The sequence below is a fragment of the Siphateles boraxobius genome, unplaced genomic scaffold (genome assembly GCF_051911475.1).
Source record: "Siphateles boraxobius isolate OS27281-9 unplaced genomic scaffold, OSU_SipBor_1 5, whole genome shotgun sequence".
Lineage (NCBI taxonomy): Eukaryota > Metazoa > Chordata > Actinopteri > Cypriniformes > Leuciscidae > Siphateles > Siphateles boraxobius.
Window position 1 is genome coordinate 31,682,969 of NW_027509141.1, and position 21,992 is coordinate 31,704,960.

The 21,992-nt window shown below is 36.4% G+C and overlaps 2 protein-coding genes across 21 annotated transcripts; one reads left to right on the forward strand and one right to left on the reverse strand.

The window, feature by feature from the left end:
• Positions 1-825: 825 nt before the first annotated feature.
• LOC143711838 (ubiquitin carboxyl-terminal hydrolase 48) lies at positions 826-11,186 on the reverse strand. 20 transcript variants are annotated; one of them, XR_013194917.1, is made up of 28 exons: positions 11,165-11,183; positions 10,239-10,373; positions 9,949-10,069; positions 9,646-9,787; positions 9,231-9,358; positions 9,024-9,148; positions 8,749-8,857; positions 8,505-8,638; positions 8,329-8,411; positions 7,542-7,721; positions 7,264-7,398; positions 6,895-7,044; positions 6,020-6,220; positions 5,821-5,935; positions 5,570-5,706; positions 5,404-5,484; positions 5,031-5,155; positions 4,780-4,902; positions 4,568-4,629; positions 4,355-4,465; positions 3,765-3,890; positions 3,577-3,683; positions 3,374-3,478; positions 2,270-2,443; positions 2,062-2,187; positions 1,758-1,806; positions 1,630-1,656; positions 826-1,506 (listed from the first exon to the last, which is right to left on the reverse strand). XR_013194917.1 is itself a non-coding variant. In XM_077203898.1 (28 exons), the coding sequence occupies exons 2-28, from the start codon at positions 10,370-10,372 to the stop codon at positions 1,484-1,486; spliced, it is 3,138 nt and encodes a 1,045-aa protein (XP_077060013.1). In that variant the 5' UTR covers position 10,373; positions 11,161-11,186; the 3' UTR covers positions 826-1,483. The 20 variants fall into 20 exon arrangements, 11 of the variants coding, with proteins under 11 accessions (XP_077060013.1, XP_077060009.1, XP_077060006.1 ...); XR_013194920.1 differs by having other exon boundaries at positions 2,270-2,461; positions 3,765-3,895; positions 4,990-5,155; XR_013194916.1 differs by having other exon boundaries at positions 2,270-2,461; positions 11,161-11,183.
• Positions 11,187-12,687: 1,501 nt separating this feature from the next.
• Positions 12,688-21,308, forward strand: ldlrad2 (low density lipoprotein receptor class A domain containing 2). The gene is made up of 5 exons (XM_077203902.1): positions 12,688-13,081; positions 15,445-15,945; positions 16,336-16,482; positions 16,565-16,705; positions 19,796-21,308. The coding sequence occupies exons 1-5, from the start codon at positions 12,994-12,996 to the stop codon at positions 20,062-20,064; spliced, it is 1,146 nt and encodes a 381-aa protein (XP_077060017.1). The 5' UTR covers positions 12,688-12,993; the 3' UTR covers positions 20,065-21,308.
• Positions 21,309-21,992: the final 684 nt, after the last annotated feature.

The following is a 21,992-nucleotide window of genomic DNA, read 5'->3' on the forward strand; positions in this document are numbered from 1 at the left end:
GTAAATCCAAGACCAACATGTTTACTTAAAAAAACAAAACAAAAAAACACTTATTCATTCTTTGAAAATTCCCTTTATTGAATTTGAGCTGTGCATTTCCTATTTTTTCGTGTATCTCTACACAGATAGAAGGTTTAATAGTCGTAAATAATTCCAACACATGTTTATTAATGTTTAATTAACCTCTTGGTTTGACATCTGCAAAAGTATCTTAATTCAAATAAAATGACTCAATCCAGATTTTAAAAACGTATTTACGTAATATAAATTTATTTGTATTGCAATTGTCAGTTGTATTTGATTTTCAAATTAATTTAAAATAAACATCTAATAAATGTCTGCAAGTTTTCAAACCATATGGTTACTTTTTTAAATCTTACTGCAGGTAAACGGTAAAATTTATACACGCCCCTAAAATACATTTAACATTAGCCACTATGTGCAAAATGGGAACAAATATTTATTTCAATATGTTGATTAAAATTGTGTAATTAATCAGGAAGTTATAATATTACATCTTTCATAACAGCTGAGAAATATTTAACGATTGGAATGTAGGAGTTCTGTCAAGTTTTTCAATGCAGGTCAAATGTATAAATGCACTGTTATTTCATAGTTACATTAGTATGGATAGAAAATATAAATCTTTTATTGTATCAGTCAGTATGATCAACATTTCTGCTGGGTCTCAAGATGTTGACTGACAGGACCAGAAACACAACAGTAACAGGAATATGTGCATTCCTACAACAAACACACATTATATTTATATAAACATTCTTATATCAATCTCTACAGTTGTTTTACACATGAAAAACACATATGAAGATGTAAAAAGAATATTTATTGCCCATATGAAAGAACATACAGAAAAGTTCACACAAATGCCTGCTAGTAGCAGAACATGTCTAAACTATTTAGTAGTGCTGTAATATTTCCACATTTGGAAATGTCTCCTATTTATGCTCATCTTTCTAGACTTTTCTTCACTGCTGTATTTTGATGAGGTTATTTACAATAACAAAACAAAGACTAAATATGTTTTTTTTAATATTCAAGTTGCTCATGCATTCTTAAATATATACGAGCTCTATTGCCGTGCCATCACAAGCTTCTTTTCAACAAAGGCTTTACAGAGACTTAATTTTTTTACACACAAAATATGATCAGAACATAATCTCTGAACATGACATTGCAACAAAACAAGGAGGAATTCAGATTTTCCTTGAAATGGAACGTCCTTTGAGGAAATCTTGACCCGTATTTTTCACAGTCATGGTAAGCACGACCACAAAACTTTGCAGAATGCATCAACATCTTTCAATATTAAAATCAGCACGATGTTTTAAAGCAAAAAGACACTTTTGAAGTTGTTGCAACATTCAAAAACAAATTAAAACTAAAACAAAAAAATATTTATGTGTAATTCAAGCTTTATCCTTGCTCAGCCATTGTCAGCATTGTTCCACATCTGAGGCCTCCATCAGTGTCCTAATAGTCCAGTGCCTGAACAAGAGGAAACAAGTACAGTAGAGCATGTTTGACAACATCGTGTTCCTGATTCTTTCACAAAGGTTTTAAAGATTAAAAATGCATGGCAGAAATGATAGTATAATAGTGTATGCATACCTTTAAATCCTTCTTCAGGCATACAGACTACAAAAAAAAAAATACTCAGCATAAAAAAAAGCAGATTAATGTGTTTGAAAATGAGACATACTGGCATTAGAATTTAAGCTGACGTAAACAGTACTTACCTTGATAAACATCATCCATTGCAGCATAATCAGCAATGGGTTCATCAGCCTGTAGAGGTTAAAATTCAAGCAGCTTATTTATTTATTTTAGAAGTTTACAATATTACTGTTTTTATTGTATTTTTGATCAATAAATGCAGCCGTGGTGAGCATAAGAGACTTAAAAAAAAAAAAAAATCTTATCAATCCTTTGAACCCAAGTGTATAAACCCAAAAAGGCTGTCGAGGTACTGTATAGGCAAGTCATTAAGTTTTGAAACACAGCCAATGTATCTGTTCCCATCAAAACAGTTGAGAGTTGTACCTTAAGGCAAATGATGCTCTCTGGGATGACTCCAAGACTTCCTAGTGTGGCGGAGTCATCTGTTAAACAGCGTCCGTCTATGGAAAGGTTTTGGTCGAATGGAGCCACAGAGAATGCATGCATGATCTATGGATGCAATTATTTCAAATTAGACAATAAGCGGCATCATATAAAATCTAAATGCTTAATTTTCGCTGTACTAACAGACCTGGATCTTTAGCTCTTTGAGCGTTTGGTTGGCAGAGACGATGAGGGCTTTCTCCCCACGTAGTTTCCTGTGCCTTGTGCTCCTCCTGATGCCCGACTTGGAAGCAGAAGCAACAGCGGGCATAGAGAGAGAGACGGTGTCGTTCAGCTTCTGCCGTTTGGCTCCGCCCTCAGACTGATGTAAAGAAGGGAGCTTGAGCCATGGATAGATAGATAGATAGATAATCAGATAGACAGATGCATAGTCAGACAGACGGACAGACAGACACACAAAGTCAGATCGATGGATAGACAGGCAAATAGATGGACAGACAGACAAACAGACAGACAGATGGATAAAAAGTCAGACAGATCAATAGATGATATATAGATGGATAAACAGTCAGATAGGCAGTCGGTCAGGTAGATAATCAGTAGATAGATGGATATTCAGACAGATGGACATTTGGACAGGCAGATAGTTGGATAGCCAGTTGGATAGACAGACGGTCAGATAGACAAGATGAATAGATGATATCCAAATAAACTTGACGTGCCCTAACAAGTCTAATAACAAGCACAAACTGTGTTAAATTGAATTTGAAGTAAAAAGGCATCTGTCCTACAGCTTTTTTCTACTTAACCACAGTAAAGTATGCGAATATAATAGACCTAATTAAAAGCAAACGAAAGAAGGACATGTTTATAATCCCCTGCAAAAATGGGTGAGACGCAAGTGATAATTTGATAATAAGAGATTCCATGTCCAGTGGAATAAAATGGAGTAGGCCTATTGTTAAATTCAAGGGAAATCAGGTGACCAGATTGAAAAAAAGAATAAAAAAGCCAACAAAGCTTAAATTGGGCTCACGTATAGCCTACCTCTCTCATTCAGCATGAATCCAAAAGTTTCCATGGCTGCGATGGAACATTTTTATTTTTATTTTGTAAACAAAGCTTTGTGTTTCAGTCCTGTGGTAATAGAATGTAAAGAAAAAAGCATGTTTTGGCGGACCACCGTTGGTGCTACTCGGACAAGTTTGTCAAGTTTACTGACCCAGCCCTAGATAGATGGATGGCTAGATAGACAATTAGAAAGATGGACAGACAGAGAGATCAAAAGTACCTGACTGAAGTCTGGATCTTTCTCTCCATCTATCTTTGGCTCTTCTCTTTCATCCTCAACATCTGACCCACTCACACTGAACTCAGGGGCAGATTCCTTAATCATCTAGAAAAGAGAAAGCAAATGGCACACAAGTTATTCCTGGTAGTACAATTGTAATATTAAGGGTTTAACTGAGGACAAGTGATCATGCAAAGACTCACCATTTTCTTGTCAATGACTTTGCGAACATACACAGTGGCCTGAGCGTACTCCCTCATGTCCCTCTGCTGCTGGAATATGAAGCCCTCTCTGCATTCTCGACATAAATCTGAGAGCACAAAGCACATTCTCACATGAAATACAACGTCTGTTTGAGGGACCTGGAAGAAACTACTACAATTTATCTCACCTGGATGAGTTTGGTACTGCACAATACCGTTGTCTTGCGTTTTATCGTGAATCTGATATATGGAGATGACATGGTCCACCAGAAACATTTTGTAGATCACATCCCATTCAGCAGGCCAGAGAAGAGCTATACTGTGCATTGACAGACACAAACACTAAGACTTAACTCAGAGTAATAACGTGAATAACGTGCCCATGGATTAAAAAGAAAAAAATTATCAACATAAAAATATGTGCTTAAAATGTACACGTATAAGGAAAAGTATATTGGTCAAAAGTTTGGGATTAGTAAGATCTGTTCTCTTATGCTCACCAAGGCTGAATTTATTTGCTCAAAAAAACAGTAAAAACAGTAATATAAGTGAAATATTATTACAATTGACTTGTAATATTTCATATTATCATTGTTGTTATCATATTTATTATTATAAATAATTAAAATATATATTTCAATTTTGTATTGTATATAAGTAGAAAATAATGCAAATGAAAACCATTTCTGCAGTTTTGTTTAATGACATCTGATATCAGTAATTAAAGCTGATTATTTTCACTCTAAGAGATGTGAGAGGTCAGGACTGAGCAACTCACTGTTGGGCGTCTCCTTGCAGCATGGAGTCATAGGTGAACATGAAGCCACCATGAGGGCAGAGCAGGATACTGTTCACCACATTGGACACTGGGTTACTCTTTGCTGGCCTCCTGTGGTATGATGAGGTATAACAGGAGACGTTACAATAATGTAGACATATCGAAACTGCAAAATCATTTTAGTGATTACAGAAAAAATATTTTTTCCGTTACCTGATAAATTTCCTCCATTCTTCTACAAAGAAAAGGGGTACAATGTACAGAACATCTGTGTCCTAAAACACAATTCAAACCATAGTCACTGAGCTGAAAATAAGAATGAAATACTGATGTAATCACCCTCTCTACTAGAAGACGTTTTAATTATTTAAAACATCAGGGGAAAAACTGAAACAGAATCCCTTATTTGTGGAAAATGACGATACCTGTGGCCATTTTTGCAGCGTGGGCCGATTTTTCTCCTGGAAGAGGTTGAGCAGGGAGCTCTTCTGTTCATTTGCCATCATTCTGTTCAAAGCCTCATTCTCTTTCCCTTCCCTATCCAGCCTCTGAAAGAAACAGTATATCTTAAAACCTTCTAAGACATTTCCCAAATAATAGTAGGCAGATCAAAAGGTTTCGAGTGTCCACTACACCTTTTAACCATGACAGCTGTGCTAATTGATCAATTTGTTACCATGCACTGCTGACAGGGCTCGTGATGTTGCGGGAACTCTGGTGCTTTGGGGAAATACATCCGCAGTTTATTCCACACCTCTGCAGAAACCAGCCGCCTGTCATTCTCTAGTATACTCAAACCACCTGCGGGAGAAGGAAAAAGCACAATTACGGAGCATCATTGCAAAAACCAGCCTTGCTAATGAATAATAGTTTCAAATATTTAAATGATTCAAATATTATCATTAATTAAACAGTTTAAATGTATATTTACTCCATAATATACATTTAAACTGTTTAATTAATGTCAAATGACAGCATCTTATTTGCTATTATTAAATCGGTTTGATGCACCATTAAATATTTAAAAACCAAAAAAATATTTAACAAACCATGATAACAGAGAATGTCTTCATTAAAGTTCTTCATCTCTTCACCGTCCCTGTCGTCACTATCTCCTTTAACTCCATCAGCTAACAAAGAGACAAAAAGATAACAAACAACTAAAAGACGAGACTTAAAGCAAAAGAAAAAAAGACTATCTGTAAGCTTCGGTACCTGGGCTGCTGCTTTTCTCTCCGTTCATTTTGCTGTTGTTGTGTTTGGTTTCCTCCTCGTCCTCTTCTAGCTGGTCTAATGCCAATTGTCTCCAGCTCCTTAGAGAAGCCTTACCGATCCAGAACCCCGATTCATTACTAAATACACCCAATATAAACACCAAAACAGCTTCATCAAACATCTAATGAACTGCAATAGCAGCATCTGCTGGAGGTACAGGTAAAAGAAGTAGCTGCTTCTGTATTCCTTACCTTTTCATAGAGGCTTTGGCAAAATTTGTGACCTCTTTGTAATCTTCATTTAGCTGGTTTTTCAGTCTGATCACCCTACATCGTTGAGTGACACAGTCTCGGCAGAGGTATGACCCTAAACGTCATCCAGGATGAATGAATATATTGAAAAAAACAGTAATGAATGATTAAGGAGAGGTTTGACAAATTAAACCCTTACAGTTTAGTCTGGGTCCTCCTCCGTAGCGGTCGAAAAGTAGATTGGCAGCCTTCAAGGAAATTCTTTTGGCCTCGCCAATCTTGTCTGGGTGCAGTTTGCCATGGGAGCAAAGGAATTGGCTGTTGTCAATTTCCTTGGTGGCCGTGGAGTCATCAAGCCATTTCTTCAGCCACTCCAGCGGCACAAATTCATACGAATGGCCTAAAAACACAAAGGGAGCCCAGACATTGTTTCCTTTTTGAAAAAAAAGATGCTTTCATACAAAAAACAAAAGCCTTACTGTTCAAAAGTTTGGGGTTCATATGATTGTTGTTGTTTTTTTCACTTTAACTTTTATTTAAGCAAAGATGCATTGAATTGTTTAGGTGACCGTCAAGACTTTACATTGTTACTAAAGATTTATATTTCAAATAAATCCTGTTTTTTGAACATCCTATTCATCAAAGAATCCTGAAAAAAAAACTGCACAAACATATTAAGTAGCACAAACAATTTTCAACACTGATAATAATAAATATTTCTTGAGCACCAAATCAGCATATTAGAATGATTTCTGAAGGATCTAGTGAAGTAATGATGCTGAAAATTCAGCTTTGATCAGGAATAAATTACATTTTAAAATACATTCTTAAATAGAAAACAGGTCCTTTAAATTGTAATGATATTTCACAATATTACTATTTTTACTGTATTTTTGATCAAACAAATGAAGACTTGATGAGCATAAGACTTCTTTCAAAACCATTAAAAAAATCTTACCGATCCCAAACTTTTGAACGGTAGTGTAAATTTAACACCAAAAGCAAGATTTAAAAATGGGATATTTAAAAGTTTATATTGCCAGAGAAACTGATGCACGGGGCATTTTTACGGACCGTCTTCCGCGGGTAACAATTCGTAGAGCTCCTTCACCTCCTCATGTTTGGCTTTGCCTTTGTCAACACTTTGTTTTCGCATGTCTGCCATCTCATTGCACCACTCCTCAAACTTCTTGTTGTCCTGTTCAACTAGCTTATGGAGAAAAGCTAAACACCAAACAAATTCGTCTTAAATAGATATCATGAGAGGTTTGAACACTTCTACTTTAATAATTCAGTAAATAGATAACACTTAAAAAAAATATTATGCAATGTTGTTTTCTCTTGATGACAATGTCAGTCATGTAAAATTACACTGGCACAAAAAAAAACAATGTGATTGTTTAATCCATTATGTTCATACAGTTTTATTAGAGTTCATTTTACCTGGTACTTCAACGTTAGTTTCTGTTTGGTCAATCTCTTCTGTCTGCTGTTGGTACACTAACATGTATGCATTTCTCGAACAGTGATAGCCTTTGCTACATTTTGGCTTTCGGGTTTGAGACTTGCCCGTCTCGGCTGGAATGTAAAGGATAAGAAAAAAAAAACTATATTTTAATTTTTTTAGACTTATATTTTCAGAACTGTAAAAGCAAACTGCACTAACACATAGCAACAAAAAAATGAGACCTCATTCAAACTAAAATAAAATGTGTTGTTACCAATGTCTTCTTCAACGCCCAGCTGAAGTTTCTTTCCCTCCATTTTCTCAATCTCCTCATCATTGAATTTGTACCAGTCATTTGTGTGGGCATCTCTAACGTGAGCAATGTAGTGACCAGAGTATGCGCTCACACCACGATGAATCAACACGGCGCTGAGTTCATACGTGCACTTCTCTTCTGAATTTAGAGGTGGAGGGACAAAAAAAGAATCAAGTAAGGTTCATTGATTAAAATTCCTATTCCTTCTCTCTAATTCTGAGATGACATAGTGATTTTTATTGTTTTTAAAGAAATTAATACTTGTATTCGGCAAGGATGCATTCATGATCAAAAGTGACAATAATTTTTTTTTACATTGTTTCAAATAAATGTAGTTTTTCTTTTTTAACTTTCAATTAATCAAATAATCCTGGGGAAAAAATTATCACAGTTTCCACAAAAATATTAAGCAGCTGAACTGTTCTGAACATTGATAATAATAAGAAATGTTACTTGAGCACCAAATCAGATTATTAGAATGATTTCTGAAAGATCATGTGACTGAAGACTGGAGTAGTGATGCTGAAAATTTAGCTTTGCATCACAGGACTAAATTACATTTTCTAATATATTAAAATACTAAACAGTTGTTTTAACTTCTTGTAATAATATTGCACAATATTACCTTTTTACTGTATTTTTGATCAAATAAATAAAGCCTCGCTGAGCATAAGAGACTTCTTATATGCCCAAACTTTTGAACTGTAGTGTGTTTATATTATATGCACATTAATGCACAGTATACCTTTTCCTTCCAAAAACGGCTCCATGTCAAGAACTTCTGGAAAACTAATGAAGGTGTTAAGTTTCTTCTTATGACCACTTTGCCTATAAAAGCAGAGAAAGATGAGAAACAAGTGACTAAAAATGGCTATAAAGCATCAGGTAACAGATCTGATAATGACGTATTACAAAACTCACCTATCAAAAACAAATCGCATGAGCTGAAAGTTGAGTGTGCGGGGAAGACTCTGGAGCTTGATCCGACGGGTGGCGTTCTGTTTACTCTGACAGCTCTCGCAATAGTAACGATTATCACCTTCCAGCTTCTCCTCCTAAACAGTGTGAAAAACCACACATTGAGACCTTTAATACAGTATAATATGATATATAATATCTACATAGACATATGGAGCTGTCAGGCACAAGAAATGTGAGCAGTCACCTTCAAAAACTCTGTAACGCACTCTGTGAGGTTTTTATGCCCTTGAATGTTCAGCTCCAGTTCATAAAATCGTGATGGTAGAGGAGACTCACGTCCACATTTGTTGCATCTGACATAACACAAAAACAAGCTCTAATTACAATATTATAACATAATTGTAGAAGTCATACATTGTACACATCACTCTTAAAATGACTATATGTGACTATAAATAAATAGTGACAAGAATCTGAATCTGAAATTACAGTTACACGGATAATACAAGAATAACTTACACAGTAACATAAGAGAACTGCCCACAGAACTGCTGTTGGATGACATTTTGGAGATTTGGGTCCTTCTGCTTTGAAAGTGTGTCTTCAAGAAGTGATAGGAAGAGTTTAGAGAATTCCTGAGCATCCTAAAAACAAAATAAAAGTTGCTTTTGAGATTTCACATGATCCACAGGACACTCCAACATGCTCCATCTTATGCTTGCTCACCTGCTGTTGCCCTGTATCGAGCCCGAGAGCCTTCACCAGCCCTGAGGGGTCGATATACCGTCTGTTGCTGTTCTGTAGCAATGCAAACAGATACTGGAGATGTTCGCATATCGTCCGTGGCTCATAATCTGTTGGTATGCAGAATAATGTGCACAAAATAAGAAAAGTCCATTTCAATAAATATGCTTCTAATGCATATTTAATACTAAAAGTCATGCTTTCAGCAGTCTTGATGCTTAGCTCCAAAGTAGCTTCAGAGTGAATCTCCTTACAATTACAAAAAAAAATGACTAAATGGCATTTGCCACTACAATAATTGTACAATACTTGCATGCTACAATGGCATCGTAATTGCCTAATGAGAACTAAAGCAATAAAATCATCATGCCTTTAAAAGAAAGAACCTCAAGCTCACCTGAATCCGTGTTGTGTCCTTCAGCTCTGGAATTTTGAAATCGATACAAGGCTCTGCGGAGCTCCAGATTGTGGAACCACACCTGGAGGAAAGTGTTCACATAACATGTGGCGCCAAGATTCGTCAGGCCCACAAATGTGTTCTGGAAGAGAAAGCAAACACATAAATGTTGATGATGTTGACATATCAGTGTTAATAAACTTGCCCTGAGAGCATTTTACAAACGTATAGGCTAATTTATTGTTAAACTAAGGCCATTAAAAAACATTTTCAGTCATTGAAATAATCAGTCATTTTGTATACCTTATCTCGTCTTTCTGAGTTTGGGTCATCGATGTTGTGGAAGGTATTTTCATCAATTTCTCCTAACCATGATTGTTCCCCAATGCCGACTAGACAATTAGGATTCCCTTTACAGTTCCTCCTGTGTGACAGGAAAAATGTTCAAGGTGGGACAGTGATGCGATTACAACAACGTGCAAAAATAAAAACACATTTACACAGTTGTTCCATTACAACTGTCCATTTAAATGTCATTCTGAAATAAATAAACAGAGAGAATAGTAAACAGAACATTATCACCACCATATTACCTGCATGCCCCTCTTTTGCAAGCCACCACTGCAATCCTATAAGCTAACTCGATGTGTTCACGTGTGATGTCCTCTGGTTTGACTGTCTCTGCCCACCGCCACGCAGCTTTTTCCAGCTGCAACCGAGGAGCCATTCTGCACAAAGAAATACAAACAGTGAAAATGACACAAATTCAGCACACAAAAATCACAACATAGAGCTGAACAGACATGTACAGACGCCCTGCAGACAGAAAAAAATACATCACACACAAACTTTTACAGAGTTATATGGAAATCATGTACAAAATACACAGCCAAAAACATATACATAAAAAAGAAACACAAACATTAAAAATCACACCACACTCACTTGACAGTTACACACATCTGTGATGCACAGGCCTTGCATCATTGGTCCAGCATGCACAACACTTTTGATTTTACCCCATACATCAGAAAAACACTCTAATGACAGCTCATTTATGAAAACAAGCAAATAATTGGCAAGTACAGACAATAATATTCAAGAAACACCACTGAGTCCAAATTAGCACACACATTTTGGACTATCCCATCAACATAATTCACAGTTTAGAATAAAACATACCGTCAAGAATAAATACGGCGTTTTACGGGCTCGACACAACTGTGTTGTTTTTATAAATCTTTAGCAAACACAATAATATTGAATGTTTTCATCGAGGCGGCTAAAGCTGCGAAGTTAGCATGCTAGCAGCTAGCTCTGACTTATTTTCATTAAATAAATGCACCTGGCGTAAATTTAGCAGGAGGTTCTTGACTGTGAAGATGCTTTCATAAATATAGGAATTTTAAATCACACTTTATTGATTGTAAGTTTGTATTTAGCGCCTTTGCGTCAGCTTTTATATAAATATTTTTGTCCCTTCGTCAGTTTCAAACTTCTATGAGACGTACGTACTTACGCGTGACGTACTTGCGGCGTCTGACGTCAATCCGTTGGCGCGCACAGCTCGCTCAATGTTTGGGTGTTGCACATGGCAAGTTTTCTTCAACTTTTTCGTTGCTCAGAAACATACAGCACATTGAATTGTTGTAATTCAAAACGCTTAAAGCTTTGGATAATATGCTGTTTTTGAGCCAGGTGACATTTAAAAGTCCATAAATGGCTCGTTTGTCTTGACGACATAATGTTGAAAGGCTCCACATATTGCACTATATATAGGCTACCAAACAGGTTTATGTGCATGTCCTGTCTATAATGATTGTTGTGAAAAGATACGTAATGTAATTTTTAATAAATCAAATTGTTTTGCAGAAACTGGGTAAAATAAATTAATATAGGCTATATATATATATATATATATATATATATATATATATATATATATATATATATATATATATATATATATATATTTGTCTTGTGGGAATTGTGCTTAGATAGATTATCATGGTAGATCATGAGTCGAGACACATTCACACTATAGAGTGTAGGCTACAAAAAATAGATTCACACACTCAAAGGGGGAATAAATGTCCAATGAAACGTTTAACAAGAAGCTCTATTCCACTCTGTTAAAGGCCCAAAAGGTTTAAGAGCTTTTTACTGACTGACCCTTAAAACTTTTAACGAAGACATGATGCCATGTACTGGTTTCTGACTGTCACAAGAAAGTCATGAATGCAGTGTAGAGAGAAGGTATTTATGCCAAACTGTGGAATAATGTGAGTGTGTGTGTTTATGCTGTTGAAGAGGAATTCTAGCAGAGTCCTACTGAATCAAGAAACATAAGAATGTCTCAGGTCCCACTGCAGATTGGGTTTAGGTCTGGACTTCATGAGTGTTTGTTTGTTGTGTTTTTATTGTGTAATATAAATTATTTTATAGGGTTTTATAATTATTTCAAAGCAATTTGAAAATAACTAAGTAAAGTTTGAATTTATTCCTAATAATCTTAACATTTTCTGAAGGCTTAAATGCTTGCTTAAATGCTTGAAATTTGTTCTGTAGACAAATACAGCTAATCTCTATGCATAATTATTATAATTTTTTAAAATACAAAACTATGAATGTGTTGGACCAAATAGTAAAGGGCAAGCAGCAACAAAAGTCTAGTATACACGTGAACTCCTTTAATACTTTTATAAAAGGCATCCCATGTTGCTTTCATTGAGAGTTGGCAACTTTAAAAAGCCTACATATTACTTCCAGTTGTGTTAATAGTTTTAATGTCAATTGTGAACAATAGTGCAGAGCAATAATGCAGAGTGCATATTTTGACTAGGCTATACTTTAGTAGTATAAAAGTACACCTGTATTTATAAAACTCTAACAGTTCCCTAGTCTCAACAAACACTTTGCAACTGTTTGCATGTCCAAATGCAATCAGTGTGACAGATGTTCACCCCTGTCTTCTTCAGCACTAGATGGTGCTTGTGTGGGGGGCAACTTTGAGGTGGTCCTGCACGCCACAGCTCCTCCTTTAGATCCGTGACATTGGACCTGTTGTCATGGAAATAGTTCAGACGCATATATTTGACAAAGAGGCTTCAAAGACACAAAAGCCGTGATGATGAACAAGGATTAACCTCGACGCATCTGAGACGCCGTAGACAAATATTCCCGCTTCAGAAGCAAGACACTTCTGGGGGTGTTTCACAGGCTATATGTCGGCTTTATAAATTAGGGGAATGTTTGGTTTTCGCAAGAGTAGACTTTGCGCGATACAAATGCGACAGAACAATTGCGTTTAACATTGGAGGAGCCAGTGTCTTTGCTTGGACACCCGAGATGGCCGCAGTGCGATGCATTCAGCACCTGTCAGGATGGTTTGTTCTGTTCAGCTTAATGACACGCCAGAGTCTCTCCATTGAGACAGGTAGGGTGATGGGTGTTCACTTCTCAAGATTTATCCCGTTATTACCTTGTCTGAGACGCTTGTTGCATTTGGGGTTCTTCTCGTATTCTTAATTAATTTGTGTGTGTTGGCAATAGAACTAGCTGGAGTTGCAATGGCTTTCACAGACATTTGGCTTGTCCCATGTAGCCTAATTTGTCTTACCACAATTGTAATATAATGAAGTTAAATGAAAGTAGATTTAACATTACTTTTAATCGTTTACCTCGTTGTTTTATTTTCATTCAATAAGTTTTTGCAGTTCAAACTTTTAAAATTATATATTTTAAATAATAACGATTAGTATTTTTGTTAACACTTTACATAAAGTTCTCATTTGTTAACATAATAGCTAACAGGAAATAACAATGAGCAATACATTTGTTACAGTATTGATTAATCTTTGTTAATACAAATTTCAGCTGTTCATGTTAGTTCACAGTGTATTAACAAATGTTAAGATACAAACAGTTGATTTTAATAATGTTTTAGTTAATGTTGAAATTAACATGAACTAAGATTAATAAATGCTGTAGAAGTTACCGTATTTTTTTATCTTTTTTTTTTTAAGTTTACTCATCTATATAATTACAAAATCCTTTACTGTATTATACAGAAAAGAGAGAAGAAAAATATTAAAATAGCCTACTATATATTTATAATAAAATTAAAATAAAATACGATATATTATATTGCCATAATTTCTTACCTCAAAATTGGCTTCCAAAAAACCTTGCTCCTTAAGTTAGTTGTGTCTGTTTCACATAAATATCACATATTTGTAAAAATCTTAGAACAAACATTTACTACCACAATGTTTTGTAATTGCACACACACACACACACACACACACACACACACACACACACACACACACACACACACACACACACACACACACACACACACACACACACACACACACACAGAGATAGTTATACTTTGATATAAAAATAATTTGTTGCCTTTCATTATAAGACAATACATCTAGCTAGCGATGATTTATTTGTTCTGACACCAAACATTAATATAACACCTCCTCATCTGGTCCTGTGAAAAGCCCATGGCATCTGTGTCATTACCCACAGAGTTGGCACGCTCTCTGCTGTTTTTCTAGAGTTGGGAATTACAATGGGAACTCGGGTGTGATTGGAGCTCAGAGCGCTTTGGTCTGGCCAATTAAAACATTTATAGGGAACTTACTATTCTGCTGCTGCTTAGTTTTTGTGGAGACTCAGTTTAGGATACATGGTTACGGAATATTTTGAGGTATTGGTCCTTTTCACCCAATTGAAGGTTTCTCTGGACATTCCTGGCAGTGAGACATCACGGATCCACCTGTTGCCCTTGGTAACAAAGCTAATAAACCAAGGAGAGGTTGTAAATCTTTCTATTATTTGGTTCGTACCCCAGATGGGGGGATGCAAAGCCAGTTCATGCTTGTGGTCTTTCTAGATTAGAACTGGATTTGTTCTGTTTCCTTCCATCCCTGTGTTCTTTATTTCATTCTACACAACATGGGGTTTGGGTTCCTTGCCACTGTCGCCTGCATAGTTAGGGATTAAAAGGCATTTGATTTCATATTCAGGAACCTTATTGATTTGACTGCACAGACACTATCGGATGGGAACACTTTGCAACATTAATGCCAACTGACTTTAGAACCCGATTTCACCAAGTGCAACATGTTCCTGGATCAACATCTTTGTTGATCCCGGAACAACATTCCAATCAACCAATCAGATTCGAGGGACAAGTTTACAGTTGGTGTCCAGTTTAGGCCTACAACTAGCGTTTGGTGCTTCTACATCAGTGTTATTCACCTATGATTTCCCTCTGGATAACTTCGGGGCAGGGTTAGGTTTAGGGTTGAGGGATATACTTAGGATTCAATTTTCAAACTGGATTGTTCTTCATGACACTGTTGCCTTCTGTAGAGCTGCTCATAGCTAAACAATGTGTTTCATAATTGATGAACTTTACACAGTTATTAAACTGAGCTGAATAATGACACTATTGTCTTTTTTAGAGCTGCTTCGCAGCAGAATTTTAATTTGTCACATATATGAAGAATTTTGCATCATTGATTCTGTTATTATCCTGTTTAGTACTGTTAAGCTGCTATGAAACAATTTGTATGGTATATTGAAAGCCATATAGGGTGAATTCAGGTTAATTGGGACACCTTTTGCCATTGAGATAGGAAAAAGTGTCCCAATCAACCTGAATTCATCCAAATAAAGCAGACTTGGATAGCAATTAACTGAAACAAAATTTGGTTTGGAGCCCCATGCACATCTCAGTTTCTCAAAGAAAATGACCCTGAATGTCAATATTCCCAACAGTGAATGTGGTGGACTTCTGTGGACAGACGATACAGGGGGACGGTATGATCGTAAAGTCCCACCAGGAGTCCCGGAGGTACTACTTTGTCTCCATGGGAACGGACTGCCACTTCACCATGCAGTCCGCCACTCCCCGGGACAAGGTGCAGTTCTACTTCCGCTTCTTCCTAGTCTACAGCCTGCTAAGAGTGTCACCACACAGCCCCCCACCCCGTTTTCCGGAATCACCCAGGGGGTCCTCTTCATCTGGCCCGACGCGGCCTGACATGAGCTTGGAGCCAACCACCAGGGAGGGGCCAGAAGACCCCTGCCATGCTGGCTCTTACATCCAGTTCTATGATGGGAGGGATAAGTCCGCACCGCCAATTGGCCTGCCACTCTGTGGGAAGAGCCCTCCTCGACCAGTGTTGTCAACGGGCAGATTTCTAACACTACGTCTTGTGACGCGAGGAACTCAGCCAAGGGTGGACTTTGTTGGAGACTTCACTTCATTCAGGCTGGGTTAGAATGTGTTTACATCCACTTCTCAGTAGTGATTGGAGAAACAAAGCTTTTCAAAATTTGGAATCATTTGAACCAATTGTCATTTCCACATTTATAAAACTGATCCGAGACCAGGTAAAACCATATAGACTCTGCAATGATTTAACCGTAGCGGTGAACAATTGAAATTTCGAAACGTTTTGAAACAGTTATGATGTAACAAAGCCTTGTTTACTGAAATCACGTGACTTTGCTTGATAAATCCACTCTGAATCACTGGTTCGAAACAAAAGGTTTTGAAGCTTCACAAAGCAGAGTCAAAAACGCCCATCACTAATTTTCAGTCGATTTAATTTTTTCTTGAAGTCTAAGCATGATAGAAACTGCTCATATTGTTTGTCCCTCCAGGTTTTAATCAATCAGAGTGCAGCGGGCAGCCTTACTTCAACTGTCGGAACGGGAAGTGTATTCCCCTGAGTCTGGTTTGTGCAGATGATAAAGGCATTGACAACTGTGGCGATGGCAGTGACTTAATCGATTATCCTGATTGCAATGGTCAGTAAAGACTTTATTTTAAGAAGGCTGTTCCATTTGAGATTTGTTCCTGATAGGTTTTGTTCTTGTTTTTGTGTTTCAGGTCCTCTAACTACACCCAAGCCCCCGCAGCACCATGTTACCCAACCAGCACAGATGCTGAACGTCTTGCCTACTCTGACAGTGTCCACTTTAAAGAACTGTGCAACTCCAAACGCAATTCCTGGTCTGGATTCTGTGACTGGTAAGCTATCCAGTTCTGAAAAGCAATAAAAAACATGCAATCAAACAGAAACAGAACAAAAATTCTCTCACAATAATGCCAATCAAGGCTCTTTTCCATTAAAGCTGCGGTAGGGAGTTTTGAGAAAATGTTGACTTTTGAACAAGCACAACTTACATGTCCAACCCCCTTGCTCTCTGCTGCGCTACAGCCCTCCCTCCACAGCTCCTCCCCCACAGCAGAGCCTGCCGTGAACGCGCAGGCTAGTAGGCAGGACCACCGATGACGGCGGATTATAAACAGTTCTGGAACATTCACTAATAGGGACGAAACATCAACAATATGCTTTACATTGACTATGGCCTTCCCATACTTTGACTACAAACTTGGTCCTCAAATCATTATGTATTTTGCAATACATGTAACTTTATAATGTTGCATTCTTTCTATAAGTTATAAATAGCTAGTAAGATAACGTTAAAGGATTAGTTCACTTTTAAAAAAACTTTTGCTGATAATGTACTCACCCCCATGTCATCCAAGATGTCCATGTCTTTCTTTCTTCAGTCGAAAAGAAATTAAGGTTTTTGATGAAAACATTCCAGGCTTTTTCTCCATATAATGGACTTCAATAGGACACAAACGTTTCAAGGACCAAATGACAGTTTCAGTGCAGCTTCAAAGGGCTTTAAACGATATCAGACGAGGAATTAGGGTCTTATCTAGCGAAACGATCGGTCATTTCAAAAATAAATAAAAAACTTAAAATTTTATAAGCACAAATGCTCGCCTTGCTCTGTTCTGTGATGCACGTTCGTGATCCTGTTCGAACTCGTTCATCCAAATGAACAAATCTTTTTTCGAGTCATTTAGTTCATTCAATGAACGAAATGACTCGAAAAAAGATTTGTTCATTTGGATGAACGAGTTCGAACAGGAGAGTCACGAACGACGGTACGCACTCGCGCTGTGCAAGAGAGGGGTGATCAGCGCGTACACGAGCGTGATTGACACTGCTAAGACATTCCTCCTGGCTCTGATTGGTTGTTTCTGACCGGGAGCAGTGTATTTCTGCAAATGGCAATAGGACCACAGGGAGGAGCCAGAGGAGCTTGATTTTTTCACAGATTATCTGTCTCATATTCTACTGTCAGGACATAATGAGAGTTTTAACAAATATTTGTTTACAAAAGTTACCTACTGGAGCTTTAAGCTCAAAAAGTGTCGAAAAGCACCATAAAACTAATCCATATGACTTATGGCATATTGAGTCTCCGTAAGTCATCTGAATTCATATGATAGCTTTGTGTGATCAAAAGTTGAAATTTAAGTTATAATTTGCTGAAATTGGTCCTCACTTGCATTCAATTCAAATATGGCGCATAAAGATGCATCACTCCAGATTTAACATAAATATATTAAAACATCAAATCTGCTGAGACATGTCTTAGTGCAGTGTATTTGCACTGAAAATTATATGGTGAAAGGAGGATTTGCAGCAAATAACACCTTATGTATTTTTTTCCCTACATGTAGAAGTGCACTCTAGCAAAACAATGACAAACATCTTCTGTTGTGTTAGAAAGAAAGATTTTGCTATGGCATTATGCATAAATGTGCATAAATTACAGCATTTTCATTTCTGAATGATTTATTCCTTTAAGATAAGTCAGTTGTTTCTTGTCAGTCTTGTAGAATTGCTTAAAATTAAACTCTACAAACTTGTTTTACAGGCTTCCCAGAATGCTGTATGGTTAATTGTAGAAGGCCAAACTAACAAAACCACACAATCTGCGTAAGCTGCAGCAATGTTCAATAAATCAAGTTTACATGGTTGTAGGTTTAATGTACAATATTCACCATCCTGTTTTTAGTGCATTTTAAGTTATTAAATTATTTTAGTAAGATAGAGGAAAAACATGTGTGTGAAGAAGATGGTTGATGCTCAAGAACTCAAATACGGTATAATGACTACTCCTCAGAACTGTGGCTCTTTTTGAGTGTCCATAAATTTTAGTTTTATTGCTATAGTGACCTCTGAAAGGCTAAGGACACAAAGCTAATTGAGGAGCACATAAATATTCATTGCAAACAGTGAGCTGTAAATCAACTGCTCGTTGTAACTTTTCAAGAGCACTAGTCTGCTAAGTAGCCACTACTCACATTTGTGCATTTGAACAAATAGATGTAATCTATTTTGAGGTAAGTACCTCCACATCCGATCCACAGGTGTTCAAACGATGGCACACTACTTGAGGGACAGATTTGACCAAGAAAGCTTTAGTTAACCAAAAGAAAGTAGGACTTTATAAGGACTATAAAATCTTATTTTACTGTACAAAATTATGTAATGAGTAACACATAGTCACCAAATTAAACAATAAGCCAATAAATCATTAAAAACAGTTTCATTAATTGAAATAAAACTGAAATAAAATATAAATAGATTAAAAACATAATTTTTTTTTTACATAGAAATGTTGCTTTGCCAACTAACTGAAATAAGATGAAATATTAACATTAACAAAACTAAAATGAAAAATATATAAATATTAATAATATATAATAAGTACTGTAATAGTATATAACTAATAAAATAACACTGTTAAGGGTGTTGGTAGGCAAGTCAAATGAAACACAAATATTTACTAAATAATTAAATTGGTTAATTTCGGGTTTGAATATTTCAGTTAACTTAATATAGTTTTTTAACTGTAGACTTGGTCTGATTGGATAAGGCATAAAATGCAGATACGTATATTTTTATTTTATTTTTTAATGTTAATATAAGGCTAAGCTAATTAACTATATTCCTTGGTGGAACAATTATTTATTCTGATATCTATTATTCAACAAATTAAATGATTTTCTGAGCAAAGTGTCTTTTACAATATTGCTATTGCTGCTGACTTAATCGTGCTAAAGTCAGTATAATACACACCATATCATGGATTATTGCTTTAGTTAAAAAGTTATTGTCTGTTTAATAATTGATCCCATAGATGGCAGTTAGAAGAATATGTAGTGACTGCGAGTGTTTGTACTGAATTCGTTTAAATCTCACAGGGAATTGTAGTTCCTAGTCCAATAATGAAACGCTTTCTTCTCCAGATTCCCAGGCTTCCATGTCTCTGCTGGCGCTGTATGTGGTTCTGGGTGTGACGGCAGGAGGGGTTCTCATGTGCTGGTGCTGTTGGGCCCCCGGCTGGTTCCTGTGGCGAGTGAGTGTGTTTCGGTTCTTGCCCTGCTGCAACCCTTGCTGCGCGTCCTGCCAGCTCTGTGGGCGGAGCTGCTTGCAAAACAAGGACCACCGATTGGCTAAGGTTACACCGGAAGGAGCCGCAACACCCGTGTCTTCTACCACCATGGTGGCTGTGTAAATACACTCATCTGATGTAGCCTAGCTCCATAAAAGACTCATAACGGAGATACAGAGGACAGTAGTGGTATAACAGTAGAAGTGCTGCTTTTTAATTTTTTACAGTTTTTTTTAATGAATGAATTTTTTGTTGCACTGATTTTTTGTTTAAAAAAAATTATAGAACATAATTCATACTGGATCTATGAAAAACAACATAAATTAAATTTCTAGTTAGTAGTCGGTTTCGCAAAGTGAAAAAGAAAAGAATTCCACTCTATATTGCTTTAGTGGGATACAACTAACACTAGGACAATCCAGCTTCAAATGACTGGAAAAAAATCTATTATTAAAACTTTCCAGTAAAATGCACATTAATCTAGCCGAGAGCATTATTATAGCTGCATTTTTCCAGGAGTTATTGGTCACTATCCTCTCCTGCAGATGAAAATAATGTGAATAAGTTACTTTTTTTGGAGCTATCTGTATTCTGAACATTTGCAGTAGTGACTTATAAAACTTAAAAACTCACATATGAAGACTGTAGATTCAAGGTTATGCCAAAAAAGCTTAATAACTTTTTCTGAACTGTTTTTTTTAGAACAAATCTTGCATTTTCACTGACACAACAGGTGTTTGGGAATGTGATGTGCAAGATAGCTGCTGTAAAGTACATAAAAAGACTTTTTAGCCAGAACTAGTACATAATTGCAGTTTACAAAAGTAAAATGTGACTAGTAAATATTATTGGAAGAACTACAAAGTTACAGTTTTTAACAATCTGATTGACAAATGATTTAATCCCAAGGAAAATATAATCACAATATAATCTCCCCCCAAAACAAAAATATAATCCTTCTCAATGTTTTAAAAAAAAAATGTTTTGAGAGAGTTATGGCTTTTTCCACTGCTATAGAAGATGGTAGGACATGCATCATATCTTATGCCAGGCATTTTTAATTTGTGTCGAAATTAATATAAAATACAATGACATATGGAATTATGAGAAAGGGTCAAAGGTCATCATCCATGGTGGTTTGAATATTGATCACCCTGAATATTTACATTATAAATTTCATTGCCAAATTAAAAACAAACATTTAATAAATTAGAAGCTAAATTATTTCATGCAAATTCAATTGCCATGTTCTGATATTCTAAATATTATGTTGTCTGCTTGGTAAGTCTCTAAAGGCTGATGGAGAGTTTAGATGCCATTAAAACTGTAAATAGACCATTTCAATCATTAAAATGCTATTTTAATGCGACCAAGTGTTTCAGATTCTCCTTGTGACTGTTTACAAAAGAGAGGGAAAGTTTGGCAAGCGCTTCCATTTCAAACTGCGTCTGTTATTTTTGTCACTCATAGCAACCTTTCAGAGCGGATCCTCTTTGCTCAAAGAAGAATTTCCTTTTCTCTGTTTGACCGATTTATATAATCACCAAACCCCCTGTTCAAACAGGCCCTAGATGTTTAATATCTGACATTAAGGTGACCTCCATTTTTTTCTCTGAACCCAGGCAGTAGATTCTTTTCAGGCCTTTAAGGCCACAGCGATGGGTGTGGGTTGTTGCTACACTGACCCCATTAAAGACCGTCTGTAAACGCTTTAAATTAACGGCCCTGCATTGTTCCTGTGGTATCTCTCTGACACAAGCAGGTGCAAACGTCATCGGTGACCCACTCGCACAACACGCCTAAATTGTTTGGTCTTGTTTGGTCAACGTGTCAATAAAATGAATGATGGGATGTGTAAATATCAGCGAAAACAGAATGCAAAATCTGCTAAACAATGCTGTTGGCCAATATTTGCTGGATCTACCATGTCTGCACAGGTTTTATATAGGGGAGTCTGGAAGCGATTAAGATTGACAATAATTCTTATTCAGCACCAATGTTGGGAACAACTAACATGCATTACATAATCAGATTACTTTTGATGTAACGAG

Coding starts and splice junctions, on each gene's coding strand:
- LOC143711838 (XM_077203890.1), bottom strand. Junction 4,903..5,030: donor AGCCCTGTCAGCAGTGCATG/GTAACAAATTGA, acceptor TGTTTCTTTCAG/AGGCTGGATAGGGAAGGGAA. Junction 2,462..3,373: donor AAGATCCAGACTTCAGTCAG/GTACTTTTGATC, acceptor CCATGGCTCAAG/CTCCCTTCTTTACATCAGTC.
- ldlrad2 (XM_077203902.1), top strand. CDS start 12,994: ATGGCCGCAGTGCGATGCATTCAGCACCTGTCAGGATGGTTTGTTCTG. Junction 13,082..15,444: donor GAGTCTCTCCATTGAGACAG/GTAGGGTGATGG, acceptor TATTCCCAACAG/TGAATGTGGTGGACTTCTGT. Junction 16,706..19,795: donor TGGTCTGGATTCTGTGACTG/GTAAGCTATCCA, acceptor TTTCTTCTCCAG/ATTCCCAGGCTTCCATGTCT.